Source organism: Vigna umbellata, chromosome 8 (genome assembly GCF_029865625.1).
Source record: "Vigna umbellata cultivar VRB3 chromosome 8, Vumbellata_1.0, whole genome shotgun sequence".
Classification (NCBI taxonomy): domain Eukaryota; kingdom Viridiplantae; phylum Streptophyta; class Magnoliopsida; order Fabales; family Fabaceae; genus Vigna; species Vigna umbellata.
In genome coordinates, this window is record NC_142172.1 from 43232797 (window position 1) to 43247940 (window position 15144).

Here is a 15144-nt window from a genome sequence, read left to right on the forward strand (position 1 = left end):
TCACACTTTTATAAATATTCCTGTCGGAAGAAGCATTCTTGAACGTTTTATTCAAGAGTTAAATTTTTACAACTTTTTTAATTATTCTACGCTCTTTTTTTTTTTTTTATCTTTTCTCAATAAATCAACTATCTTATTTCAGATCATATCCTTTTCGAGAAAAATGTAATTGCTTTTGTATAAATTGTATTAATGGTAATTTAAAAATCTAATGAAAGGATAATGATGCAAGCAATCGAAGCATAGCTAATTCTTTAGTTTTTTTTCAGTAGAACAATTTAAGAGCGGTCAAACAAAGCTAATGAAACTGTAAATTGTGTTAGGCTTGTAACTAGTTGACAAAAAGTCTTAATCAGAGACAGTTAGCAATTGCTCGTTCATAATAAGAAAAGAATAGTCCATAATTGTGCTTTTGGGACAAGTACTATGAGAATTGCGGTCCAAGGAGTTTGACGCAAGCAATACAATTTTTTCTAAAATAAAATTACTGAAAACAATTTTATAATTAATTTTTAGATTATCATTTTCTTCTTGTTATCTCAACCTGTTTTTTAAGGTTAATCTGTCAATTTTACATCTTCATTATAATAAGCATTGGGCCGCACGAAAATAAAGAAAATACTTCTTTAAGAAATTGTTCAAATTAACGCAGAAGTGTAATTTAATTTAAATTGATAAAGATATTGTATTATATAAAATATAGGAGTTAATGGTCATGGACAAATATAGATACTAATAATGGATTACTGGGTTTTATTACCTAAAAATATATTATATTAATGGTTAATCAATGAGCCTGCCAGCCACAGACCTTATAAATATACGATTGATTGATGTTCAGGTAAAATGACATTTTTTTATAAAGTGGATTGCATTCTCGGAAATGATTGAAGATCAAAAGAGAGCAAAGGACGACCGACCCTCAGACCAATTTACCCGAAACATTTTGGCGCCCACCGTGGGATCGAGCGGCATCCCCATGAAACCACGAAGAACTAGACGCGCGCTCGATCTCGACATTGCTACTTCGGATCAACACCAGGTTTTGCAACAAGAGTAAAAAATTCCGTAATAAAGGCATGTCTTTTGTTTTGAGAACTTTTAGGAATGTTTCAGGCATGTTCCACTTTTCATTATAATTTATAAATTATAATATATTTAACTAATATTTTTTTTTACGTTCCACTTTTCATCATAATTTATAAATTATAATATATTTGTTTAACTCCTATTTTTGTGAGTAAAAATATCCTACACAAGAAGGTTCAGTCCTACGTTCAACCTTGACAGGTTCCACTTTCAGTCCTACGTTCAACCTTGATAAGTTTCACTTTTCATTATAATTTATAAATTATAATATATTTGTTTAACTCATATCTTCACTCCTACATTCAACCTTATCAGGTTCTAATGTTATCTCATTATAAAATAAAATGTTGAATATTTTACTTAAAGGCTTATTTTTGTGAGTAAAAATATCTCGCACGGGAAGGTTCACACTAAAGTTCAATCTTATCAGGTTCCAATGCCATCTCGTTATAAGAATAAAATATTGAATATTTTGCTTTAATGCATGCTTTTTGTGAGTAAAAATATTTTGCACAGGAAGATTCAATCCTCTACAACATGTTCACCGTTCGGGGTGAAGTTTGAGAAAGGGCTTTAGAAATTCCCGCTCAACGTAGGAAGTTAGTAAAACAACTCCTGCCTCAAGCCGCTCGGGAGAAGTCCGAAAAAGGGCTTCAGAAATCTCCGCTCAACGCAGGAAGTTAGCAAAATAACTCCTGCCTCAAGCCGCTCGGGAGAAGTAAGGGCTTTAGAAATCCCCGCTCAACACAGGAAGTTAAAAAAATAACTCCTGCCTCAAGCTGCTCGGGGGAAGTCCGAAAAAGGGCTTTAGAAATCTCCGCTCAACGCAGGAAGTTAGCAAAATAACTCCTGCCTCAAGCCGATCGGGGGAAGTCCGAAAAAGGCTTTAGAAATCCCCGCTCAACGCAGGAAGTTCGAAAAAGAACTATTAGTCGACTACTCAGCAGGTTCAGCTTTGTCAGCTTCCAATGAATTTTCATTATAAAATATTGAAGCGTTTACTTTATTTTATTTAAACGCATATTTTTTGGAGTGAAAATCTCTTGCACAGGAAAAAGTTTCAAAGAAAACACTTAGCATTTTTTATTCAATATAGGGAACAGTTCCAAAGAGAACTCCTAGAGTTCGCCGCTCGGAATAGGGAGCAAGGAAGACTTAAAGCGCATCGAAGATGTCTCTAAATACAACATGAACTACCTCTTTTAAAGCTCATAATAATCCCTACGCAACTCTTTCAACAAAGAGCTCGCTTGGGCTTCGGGGGCTTATGTACTATATAAAATATACCGATCGGAGTTAATGGTCATTCATGGGCAATTATCAGGTATTAATATGTCATATTGCCTTACACTTTACAAATATACGGTATTAATAATTGATTATTGGGTTTGATTACCTAAAAATATACTACACTAATGGTTAATCAATGGGCCTGCCTGCCACAGGCCCTACAAATATACGATTGATGTTCAGGTAAAATGATCTTTTTCTATCATAATAAAATAGTCATATCTTTTTGCAGGTCAACAACTCATCAAAGTGGATTGCATTCTCGGAGAGGATTGAAGATCAAAAGAGAGCAGAACAAGGAAGGACGATCGACCCTTAGACCAATTTAACCGAAACAAATATTATTAAATTTAAACTACTCTACTTGAAAAATAAAGTATAATAGTTAAGACATGAATAAATATTTTGATATTCCATATCCATATGACAATATTTTGATTTTTTGTTCTCATCATTTTCATCATGCAGTGAAACATTTCTTTCAACAATTAAAACAATTTTGTAAAGATTTTATCAATCTATCCATTTAATGCTTTCAAATTCATCATCTTAACATTATGAATCATATCCTCTTCTTATCTTCCATTATCTAATCAATAGATTCATGGGTTTAATCCTTTCGAACATCCCTATTTCTGTAGGATCGTCTCAAGTAAGTCCTCGTATTGTAAATGTTCTCGATTAGGTCCCTTATTATGAAAAATTGAATCAATTTAGGCCTTACCGTTAGTTCCATACTAACACCGTTAAAGGGGGTGACACGTGTCAGTTCGTGGTATTTTTTAATTTTTTAATTATATTTTTATTATTTTTATTTTTATTTTTTATTTTATTTTTTTAAAAGTAAAATTTAAAAATGCCACGTGTCAAACTGATAGTGTGCCACGTGGCAATGGCAGTGTGACATGGCACTGACAGTGCCACATGTCATTGTCAGGCCACGTGTCATTGCGTTAGTCTCAATTTGGTCCCTGTATTTTTATTATGTTGCAATTTAATCCCTGTATTTTTATTTTGTCTCAATTTAGTCTTAATTTTAAAGATTAAACAATTTTTCCCTCCTCAAATTCAAACAAAGTTTAAATTGTATATATTTAAATAACATAACATAACACCAGCATGTTATGTCACTCTTTTTTTTAAATCCTTATAGATATATTTAAATAACATAATTAACATTTCTATGATTAAGTAAATATAAATATAATTAAACTTAATCTTGTTAAAAATATTTATTAAAAATATTAATTTTAATAAAAAAATTTGTTAAGATTTATATACAATTTAAATTTTGTTTGAATTTGAGGAGGGAAAAAATTGTTTAATCTTTAAAATTAAGACTAAATTGAAACAAAATAAAAATACAGGGATCAAATTGCAACATAATAAAAATACAGGGACCAAATTGAGACTAACGCAATGACACGTGGCCTGACAATGACATGTGGCACTTGTCACACTGCCATTGCCACATGGCACACTATCAGTTTGACACGTGGCATTTTTAAATTTTACTTTTTAAAAAATAAAATAAAAAATAAAAATAAAAATAATAAAAATATAATTAAAAAATTAAAAAAAACCACGAACTGACACGTGTCACCTCCTTTAACGGTGTTAGTATGGAACTAACGGTAAGGCCTAAATTGATTCAATTTTTCATAATAAGGGACCTAATCGAGAACATTTACAATACGATGACCTACTTGAGACGATCCTACAGAAATAGGGATGTTCGAAAGGATTAAACCTAGATTCATGTGTTTCATACTCACTTTGAATGTCACAATATCAAGTCCGTGTTGTATAATCTTTCAAAAATCCATCACACAAAAGTTGTTATTTAATTTCAACAATATCTAATATTCTCTCATTCAAACAATTCACACAAAGATATTTCATCTTTATTATCTTTCCTACACTACCATTATTACATTTAGTGAATTATATAAACTCTTCTGACTCTCTTTTATAATCATATATGGTAAATTAATCAAACTTTGATATAAATGTACGATATGTAAATATGGAATCAAAATTACTTTTCTATATGCATATTTAAGGATTGCTTAATGAAACAGTGCAAGATATAGAACAATAAATATTGGTCAAGAGTAAGACACCTCATGATTCAATACCAACAAGTTCAATTGATTTAAACAGTATAGAATTTATAAATAGCAAATATTAATCAAATTAAAAAATCAAATAAAAAGAGTCAACTTACTATGTGAGTAGCACTAGGACGAAAGTCAAAATAGTAAAGAAAAGAGAAACAAAAGAAAACAAAGGAGACAAAACTGACACTTTGGTGGTTCGAAAAGGAATAACAAGAGGGTGGCCACTTCATGACGGTGAAATGAGGTGATGAAGATAGAAAAACTAGAAAGAACTATATATAAATAAGTGACTGAAAGAGGCAAACAAAATGTCAAAGAGGAAAAATTGGGATGGTGAAAGACGAGAAAAGAATTATTCATGTTCAAGGAAGTGAAAATGAAAATATTTTTAATCCTAATTAATTATATCATGATTATTAAGTAATTAAACTATCATTAATTTTTAGTTTCACAATGTTTCCTGTTGTGATTTTGAAACTCCAAAAAATTTTAACTCTTTTGTATTTACGAATATGCCACTACGTTTTGTTACAGTAGCGTGATAAAGACCATTAATCAATGTCATTAATGAAATTCTTTCACTATTAATTGCATTGATTTCTTGAATTACGATTGAAGGAACGAACACTACGTTGAGAAAATCCAGTAGAACAATTATTGGGTTGAGAAGTTTGAAACATATTGTATAGAGAACCGTTATAAAACGGTAAAGAAGCAGTTACGTTATAAACATATTTTAGCAATATATAGTATTTAAAAAATAGCAGTGTGGTATACTTTTGCAATATATTAATTGTAGCTAATAAAAAATATTTACATCCTTTCACTTTATTTTTCAATAATCCGAGTTTTGAAAAAAATTATGAAACCCCGTTCCATTGTTTTTTTTATTGCAATCAAAATAATATAAAGTAAAAAAAATGATACAAACAGAGTAAAATAGGTGTATTAGTTTGAATTGATAAAAATATAATATAAAGAAGTAGACGAATTTTAGAAAACTGACAAAAATAGATTATATGAAAGTATTTATACTAACACACACACACACACACACACATATATATATATATATATATATATATATATATATATATATATATATATATATAACAGAATCTTATTTATATTCTTCAAATTTGTGTTCTATTTAAAAAATAATAATTTTTTCCCATTTCATTCCAATTTAAAAGATAAATATTTTCTAATTCGTCCCATTTTTTTTCTTCTTAGTCAAACAATAAAAATATAATATTTCTATAATATCTCACTCCTGTTTCTATTAATTTTATTTCCGCACACGAGACTATTACGGTTCAAAATTGTAAGAAAAAAAATATTATTGAAATAGCTTTATACTAGTATTCACTTTCTAATTTTTTTCATGGTTGAAAAAAATACAAGAGAAAAAAAATAGTTTTAGGATAAAATTTTATTTCTCTCTCATTTTTAACTAAATAAAAGAAAATGCATCATTATATATGTTTTTATTTTCAACTAATATACTTATATTTTTTTGACACGTAATTAATAAATTTTTCCTGCCATTATCTAAAAATAAATGATGCTTAGAACAAATTTATAAATATAATTAGTAATTAAAGCATAATTAGAATAACTTGTTTGAAATAAACATGTAAATATTTTCTCATATTTTATCTCTATCTATCATCTTTCATTTTCTGAGTCATCTTCTTAAATTTTATCTTGTTTTAATTAATTTAAATTTGTTAGCAAGGACAGTATAGCTCTGTGTGTTAAGTGCGTGAATTCAAGTAATATTTTAGCACCTGAGTTTTAATTCTTCTTATGAATAAAAATATTTCAATTCTGATGTATTGAATACATTTTTAGCCCTTAGACTTTTTCCAAATGTGTTTTTCCTCATATTTGCTTGTTTTCTTATGTCCATATCCTATATCATGAACATCATAGATTATCTTAATTATTATTGGCCAATCAAGGTAAGTAAGATGTCAATTTATGACCCGTACAATATAAGAATCAGTAGGTCATATGTAAATGTCTCTTATAAGGTCAAGGATAAGATGCCATGTTCGAATAGTATTCTATTTTATTTTTTTTGTCGGTATTCCATATCAATGTGTTAAAAGCTTTTTCTAATAACTATTATTTATAGCACATGGATTAAATTTTGAAAATAAACAAACTTTACCGACGAAAGATATTTCGAAGATAAATTAAAATTGATTGGTTCTTAAAAAATTGGTCTGTCTAACATAAGTACAAGCATATTAAGTTGAGCTGCATCAACGTGTATGTTACATGAATGCAGCAAATAAAAATGTTGGATATTTTTTGGCTTGGCTTTATTATAAAAGATGATTTGGATCCTGTATCAAAACATGGCCTTGCATTAAGGCATATATAAGCTTTTGCTTCTAGCACCCCCACAATATCTTCGTGCACACTTTAAAATTTTGGAAATGACCATTTTATTCTCCAGAAGAGAAAAGTGACTTCCAGATTACATAATAGAACTTTTGAAATGAAATTTTCAGTATGAATTTTTCAGAATATGATTTTGGATACATACTTTCCAAAACATATGAAGTGTGTTTTGAAAAGATTTCAGAGGGTTACTCCCTGTATCTCTCCACCTTTCTTCCTACACTCCCACATTCCAAAAAGTATTTTTTTTCAACGAATTTTAAAATCGGTTAAAGTTTCAAAAAAATTTTAATGAATTTTGAAATATGTTAAAAAAAAAAACCCTTTAACAGACTTCAAAATATGTTAAAAAAAAAGTTCTTCAACAAATTTTAAGATCCGTTTTAGAACTTTTCAAAAAATTTCAAAATTTATTGAAGGTTTAAAAATTCGTTGAATGATTTTTTCTTCGATAGATTTTGAAATATGTTGAAAAAAATTGAAGTGTAGAATTTTTTGATATATAAAAGATAGTTTAATTTTTTAAAAAAAATACGAGATGTATGGAGAAATGTGGGAGTGACGTAGGAAGTAATCCTCTAAATTTCGTAGAGTAAGCCCAATTTTAGCCAAAGAAAAATTGTGGAGATAAAGGTGCAGCAAGTCTCGTGGTCCAAATGATTTTTTATTCGTCAGTAAAAAAATAGTCATTCCAATTAGAGTTGTCAAAATGGGTCACAACCCGCGGGTCAACCCGGCCCACCACAGGTTTGAGCCGGGTTAGGTTTGAAAAAATTGTATTTTTTTATGCGGGTCAGATTTAAACCCGGCTCATTTAAACCTGGCTCATGCGGGTTGAACCCATAGTGGGCCGGGTTGACCCACCAACCCACCTATCTAATTTTATTTTATTAAAATTTAATTTTAATTTTATAAAAAATATTTATTATTTTGTTTTTGCTTGAAAAAATTATTTAAGTTCTTTATTTTCAAAATTAATTAAACACTCATGTTGGAAATGAAATTTGTTTAGATTTGAATTATAGAAAGTTTGTAATTTTTTTTATTTTAAAAAAATTGTAATTAAGTGAGCCACTGAGCCAATCCGTTTACCCACCAATCCGTGATGGGTCGAGCCGGGTTCGAATTTTATGGCTCACTAATAAATGAGCCGGGTTGAGTTGACTCACTAAGTGACCAACTCGTGATGAGCCGGGTTGAGTTGTCTCACTAAGTGACCAACCCGTGATGAGCCGGGTTGAGTTGACTCACTAAGTGACCAACCCGGGAAGAGCCGGGTTGAATTGACTCACTAAATGATCAATCCGTGATGAGCCGGGTCGGATCAGGCCGGGTGACCCGTTTTGACAGCTCTAATTCCAATCCCTTCAACAACCATTATTTTATCACCTTTATTATAACTATATGTGTGTATAGAAAATGTGTTCTCATATTTGTATGACATAGCAATCAAGTTGGCGGTAAACTATATTTGTTTTACGTGAGAAACATGAAACATTGGTATGTTCCACGGCTTGTTGTAAAGTATCACTACTGATATGAAAAAAAACTAAACATATAGATAATATCGACGTAAATACATGTTAATTAACGATCTTTTCTCAAAATACATAAATCCAATGTGGTATCGTCATGTCAACTTCGTTGTAGAGGATAATCTACACCTGCTTTTCAAGGATATTATGTTATTGAAAAAAAATCAAACTCACAATTTCTTTCACATTTCTTTTCTAACTTTAATATCAAGTCAACTTTATAACTAAATCTATAACCCAAGATAACCTGATCAAAATTTATTACCTTATTATGAATGTCATAATCATATTTTTAACAACATCGAGCATATATTTTACCTTTTAGGAATTATATTGTATTATAATAATTATTTTTGTGTTTATTTTTATTTTACTTTACACATGCTAATATAATTTTAATGATTGTTGAAAATGTTAGATTAAATAATTAAAATTTGGTTAAGAAAAAGGTAGTCATTTAAAAGACTTTATTGCTTAAGTAAACATATTCTAATAAGAAAAAATATAAAAAAAATATATTGTCTTAAGCTTGATTTTTTATTGGCTTAAATTAAAAAAAAGAAAATATATATATATATATATATATATATATATATATTATATATAGGGGTTTGCTAACGCGTACGCCTGTTTTTCAGTTGGTACATTTTAGCAATCTGTACCGAGTTTAGTAGACAAAAATACTCTTATATATCATGGATTCTAAGTTTTAAGGTTAAGGGTATTTTAATAATTTTCATTCTCAAAACTGAAAAAAGAAACCCCTCAAACCCTTACTCACCTCTCTCATTCCTCTCAATCCTTTCTCTTTCATCTGTCTCACTCCAACCTTTTCTCTGTCATTCCTGTAGTCCCAATTGAAAAAATCAAAAATATTTGCCGTTAAACAATCTTACAAAATATGATTTTATAATGAGTTTTCATTTTATAATTTTTGTCTTATCTAATTTTATCAAATTTTCACAAGCATAAAGGAATTGGTAATTGACCTGGAAAAAATCAGACATACTCCCTATTAAACAATTTCTTACAAAAAATGATTTTATAATGAGTTTTCATTTTTGTCTTATCTAATTTTATCTAATTTTCACAAGCATAGTGACATCAAAGGAATTGGTAATCAGAAACACTCGTTGTTAAACAATTTCTTACAAAAAATTATTTTATAATGAGTTTTATTTTATAATTTTTGTCGTATATAATTTTATCTAATTTTCACCAACATAATGACATCCAAAAGAATTGGTAATTGGCCTAGAGGGTTTTTGTTAGAGATGATGATTCAACATATGCAGATGATGATCATTCAACATATGCAGATGATGAAATTAGAGAGGTTAGTGAAGATGATGAAATTGAAGAGATCTTGAATGAACCTTTGCCTGAAAGTGAATATGTCAATGACTCAACTCTTTACACAGGCAAATTGTTTAACGGCAAGTGTTTCTGATTTTTTCAATTGGGACTACAGTAGGGATGACAGAGAAAAGGTTAGAGTGAGAGAGATAAAAGAGAAAGGGTTGAGAGAATGAGAGAGGTGAGTAAGGATTTAGGAGGTTTCTTTTTTTTTTTAATTTTGAGAATGAAAATTATTAAAATACCCTTAATCTTAAAACTTAGAATCCATGATATATAAGGGTATTTTTGTCTCTATATACATTGCTAAAATGTACCAACTGAAAAACAGGAATACGCCCGTTAGCAAACCCCATATATATATATATATATATATATATATATATATATATATATATATATATATATATATATATATATATATATATATATATATATATATATATATATATATATATATATATATATTCTATCTAGGTTTTCATTTACAAAAATTATAATAGGTTGAAACAAATTATATTTATGAGCTTCTCATTTTTACATTTTTCACCTAAGGAACTAACATGTCTCATACGAGTTTCATGTTTCAACCTATTATAATTTTTGTAAATGAAAACCTAGATAGAATATATATATATATATATATTATAGTTTTTGTTGGAGTAGAGGGGTCTGGATAAGATCATATGACAGAAATTAATATGCTAACCGAGAATGTGTTAATATCTCAATTGAATATATATAAGTAGATTCATTAATAATAAGCCAGTGTTCATAAAATATCGCAATAATGCGGTCGGAGAAGTACTTAAAGAATCATTGTCAAGATTAGCTTAGTTGTCATATCTTTGCTTCCCTGATTTAAGTTGCTTTGTCTATACTTGGTGGTTACCAAACCATCTTCGGGTATGGATTTAATCAAATGTAATAGTTGAATAATATTGGGGATACCATTTAGTTTGACACATACATCAAAATCAAGTTGTTTGATGCATGATGGACCCAGATAGATATTGCAATAAATTGATATGCAATAGATTTCAACTGATTTTAAATTCTGTTTGATCCCCAAAGAAAATGTCCAAACCGATACATCCCAATCAGAGATAAATTAGGAGATGCTCTAAGGTAATTAGAAAGTTTAGTTGTTAATATATATATATTATACGCATGTAATCCACCCTCTCATACTGTTTGAGAACGTGACTTACGTATGATGGGAGGGGAATGTTTTGATTTTTATTTAATTTATTACAATTGCTAGGACTCAATTTTGACTGAAGCTGCATTTCATTAATTTAATTTCCATATAACATGATTTTTTTTGTAGTTTATTTCCATCAAAGTCTGCTGCACATATTGTAGATAAAGCCAAACTCTTCTTGCATTTCAGTCTATGTATGCAAGTACTCGTGCAAAGGACTTAATAACAAGGTATAATTAAGTGATGGGAGCGTTAAAGAAGTGTTAAAATTTGCTGTACAAATTCAATCTCTTCCTACACAAAAATAGAAAAAACTATACACATTCCAGAACAATATTATTGATATATATATATACATGATTATTCATTTACTGCATTGTTAAAATAAATTGGTAGGCCCTGAGTTTTTCAACATCTATAAAATCAAAGTAATATTATTCACTCTAAAGTAGCTTAATCTAAAGATGAAAAACTTCACAAAAACCATAAATCTATACAAACACACACATCAGAAATGTGCACTGAATATCTTCTGATATATCCAGTAAATGTTTAAACACAGGTGTGGTTTAGATTGATGGTTTCTTGCATGCACTCAGGAACTTAACGCTACACGATTGATATCAAATAGCCTCCTATATGGTGGGGATTTCGTCACCTACAATTATTATTATCATATTTGTATATTATTTCACAATTATTAGCTTTAATTTACTTCCTATCCATCCTCAACCACTTACGTGTATTATTATAAATACTTATACTACTGTTTTCTAATTACAATACAAATAAAACCAGACGACGAGGTTACAAAGACCTCTAATGAACAAAATCCTTAAGCACAGAGTTGACATATCCTTTTGTTTCCACTATTGAATTTTTGCCATATGAAGGCCCTAGGACTGGAAGGAACGAAATGGATACAAATATTTAATAATAATTTCATTCCTTCGGCTTACTTTCCATTATAAGCAACAAAGTCACCTTAAAATTACATTTCATCATATATATATATATATATATATATATAGCCAAATTATTTAATTGACAGTTCATTGAGCTGTTATATACTCTTCTAATGATTGTAGTCACTGGTGTTAACTAATCAAATTATGGTAAGCCAAACCAGTACTTGGTACGTAGGTTATATGTGGTTAGATATAAAATATACGGTTGACATCGAATTATTCTTGGATTTTTTTTATGGAGTTTATGTATTTGAGAGTGGTGTAGTATAATACTGTGAGTTTATAAAGTATTCATATATGTACTTTATGACCATCCGGTCAATTACAAGCTTGACAGTCAATCATTAACTTGATAATAAAATACAAAGTTTGAATGATCAACTAAATGCCCAAACTATAAGTTGTTAAGCCTATAGTTACCTAATAAACTAGATGATAACTAATCAGATCAAACAATTTGAACAGGATGATAAGACAATCCAAGTGGTTATTTGACAAACTGAGGCAGTAGTTTATCAAACTTAATGGTATGAATAATACCAAAGTAAATCAACTTTAAAATGATTAATTGAAAGTTAAAATATGATTATTTATATTTGAATCACAATTAGACTAATCTTAATTAAAACTCCACTACATCATCTATAGATCAAGGTTTGAGTAAGAAGGTATATATTATACTTTTATTATCACATTCATTGTTATCTATTAAAGTTGATTTGATTTTGGTATTAGAGTATCTTCTATAGATATTATTCAAACAATTTGAACACAATGAGAGACTTCTCATTAAACAAACTTGAATTTTTTGGACAACACATTTTTATGATACAAGTGACCTGAACCTACACCTAAAACAATATCTATTTTTTTGCTTTATCTTAAGGGTATATCCAAGGTTGTTTCTTTGTAATTTCGATACATATTTATACATGTCATTCTTCTTTGGCTGATAAAAAAAAAGCAAATTGATTAGCACAAGAACAAATCCAAAGAAGTTTTAATACTATGACTGGCTACCGAAAATGTACCTTTAAAACAGTTGAATTAAAAACCAGAAAGTAATGCAAGACGTTACTAGTCAGAAGTGATTGCAAAACATTGAACTACAATGCATGATATGGTTCTGATTTCCACTAGAAAAGAAACTAAACGAGCTCATGGAGTACCGTTGTGTTTTTTGAACTTTACTCTTTCATCTGGATTCAGAGTGTTCCAATGGACATGACAACCAGCGACTAGTGGTACAATAATAGCATGTACACACGACTGAAGTTAATTGTCCAGATCAAATATCAGCACACAGTACATCTTTCATAAGATATCAGCAGTTTTCAGATTCAGATAGTATCTCCTCCGAACCTACAATTGTAACAAATGTTATTATTTATTAACTCAGATGTATATTATTATAAAAGAATTCTACTGTGTATGAAAAAATAGTTTTCCACATGTAAATATTCGGACAAAATCAGACCAAAAAAATGGAAATTTTGTGTATAACATTTGTACATGAAGATGATATCGCTTCGACAAGCTTCTTTTGCAGTTCAGTGTAATTAGTCCCAGTCATGGTATGTGGAACCTTCAAGAAAGATTATGAAAAGACAGCAAGAATCAAAATTTGAACATCATAATACGACATGCATGCTCATTGATAATTCAAATAATTAATCGATACGGTACCTCTATTCGGATAGTGTGTATGAAGCTGTCATCTGTTTTGGTAGAGGTACAGTTGACCACATCAAGCCCTTCTTTAAGCACCATATCTATCACTCTTGACAAAGGAAAGACATATTTTCTGAAGCTGTAACTACACTTAATCTGAATACCTCCCGGAAAAGGATGAACAATGACACATATCGGAATATCGGTAGTGCTAAAGCTTCCACTATCAGAAACAACAACAGGACTCAAATTGGACAACTTCTTACACTCGTCTCTCTTAGCTTGCAACTCTTTCACATTATTTTCAAGGTGTTTGATGTAATTTGCACCCTCATGCATGTGATCAGAAATTGAGCGTTTTCCCTGATGATGGTAATCAATATTGTAATGCCCTCAATGGCTTATGTATATTAATGAAATGAAAATTACTAGAGATATAAAAATGGTAAATAACAGTGTATAGCTGGTGTTTTACCTTGATATATTGAAGAGGCAGAAGAGATCTAAAGTCAGTGCAAAGCCTGGTCATTTCTTGCCTTCTTTGTTTTTCAGTCTCTCTATGCATCCACCTCTTGTTTTCATCCATGGTGGTGGTCTTATAATCTTCCTTTGTCCAAGCTGGTAACTTTCCTCTACGCTTGCCCTTGGTAGTGCCCATTTGAGCTGTACAGGGAATGGGAGCACTACCATCGAGCACAGGATCATAGAAGATCTGATTTTCTGGAGGGGTTGTAATCTGAAAGTACAACTCATCAGTAGGGTGTAAAGGATTCATCGTAATCTGGTTGGGGCACTCAAAGGTTTGGTAATTAGGGTTTGTGATCGATTCCCGTTTGACTAATATATATCCTAGGATCCTCAAATCCCCAACCCCATAAGATAAGAATCCATCTTACCTGCCATATCAACGATCTTGTTTCTATTTTCTTTGTTCTTTTGTCTTTCTCTTATTAGTTAATATTATCTTGTGGGGTATGGTGTCTGCACTACTTTGATGGATGATCAAATTTTAAACAGCCTACTTTGAAACTTGTTTGATTTACATCCCAAATTTTTGTTCTGGCTTTCTACTTTGACTTTGTCGGTTGGTACTCTGTGAATCGAATCTAGCCGAACCTTCAAACTATTTCAACAATCGAGAGGTGCTATGTGATTTTTATCATTTATTGTACATATTCAAAGAAATTCAAGAAACTTTATAAATAATTATTAATGAGGTTTTTTAGAATTAATTTGAGTTTCCTCTCAATAATGCATATCATTAAGATTTATCCAAATAAAGAGAGCATTAGGTAAAATTTCAACTCCAATTATAATAAAACTTCTAATATATATATATATATATATATATATATATATATATATATATATATATATATATATATATATATATATATATATTGCTATCTTTAAAATAACATGCACGTGTGTACAGAATTGTTATTTCACCAAATCCAAGTTTTATTCTAAAAGCAATCATATATACAAGCTACGTATGG

General features: G+C 29.7%; 1 protein-coding gene across 1 annotated transcript; it reads right to left on the reverse strand.

The window, feature by feature from the left end:
* Window positions 1–13048: 13048 nt before the first annotated feature.
* Window positions 13049–14481, reverse strand: LOC124835909 (transcription factor bHLH36-like). The gene is made up of 4 exons (XM_047310942.2): window positions 14121–14481; window positions 13661–14008; window positions 13487–13559; window positions 13049–13336 (listed from the first exon to the last, which is right to left on the reverse strand). Exons 1-4 carry the CDS (start codon window positions 14418–14420, stop codon window positions 13299–13301), a joined length of 759 nt encoding a protein of 252 aa, XP_047166898.1. The 5' UTR covers window positions 14421–14481; the 3' UTR covers window positions 13049–13298.
* Window positions 14482–15144: the final 663 nt, after the last annotated feature.

Excerpts from the sequence above, each read along its gene's own strand:
- LOC124835909 (XM_047310942.2), bottom strand. The coding sequence starts at position 14,420 with ATGAATCCTTTACACCCTACTGATGAGTTGTACTTTCAGATTACAACC. Across the intron at positions 14,009-14,120 it reads TGCCTCTTCAATATATCAAG|GGAAAACGCTCAATTTCTGA; the intron begins GTAAAACACCAG and ends TACCATCATCAG. Across the intron at positions 13,337-13,486 it reads CGAAGCGATATCATCTTCAT|GTTCGGAGGAGATACTATCT; the intron begins GTACAAATGTTA and ends TTACAATTGTAG.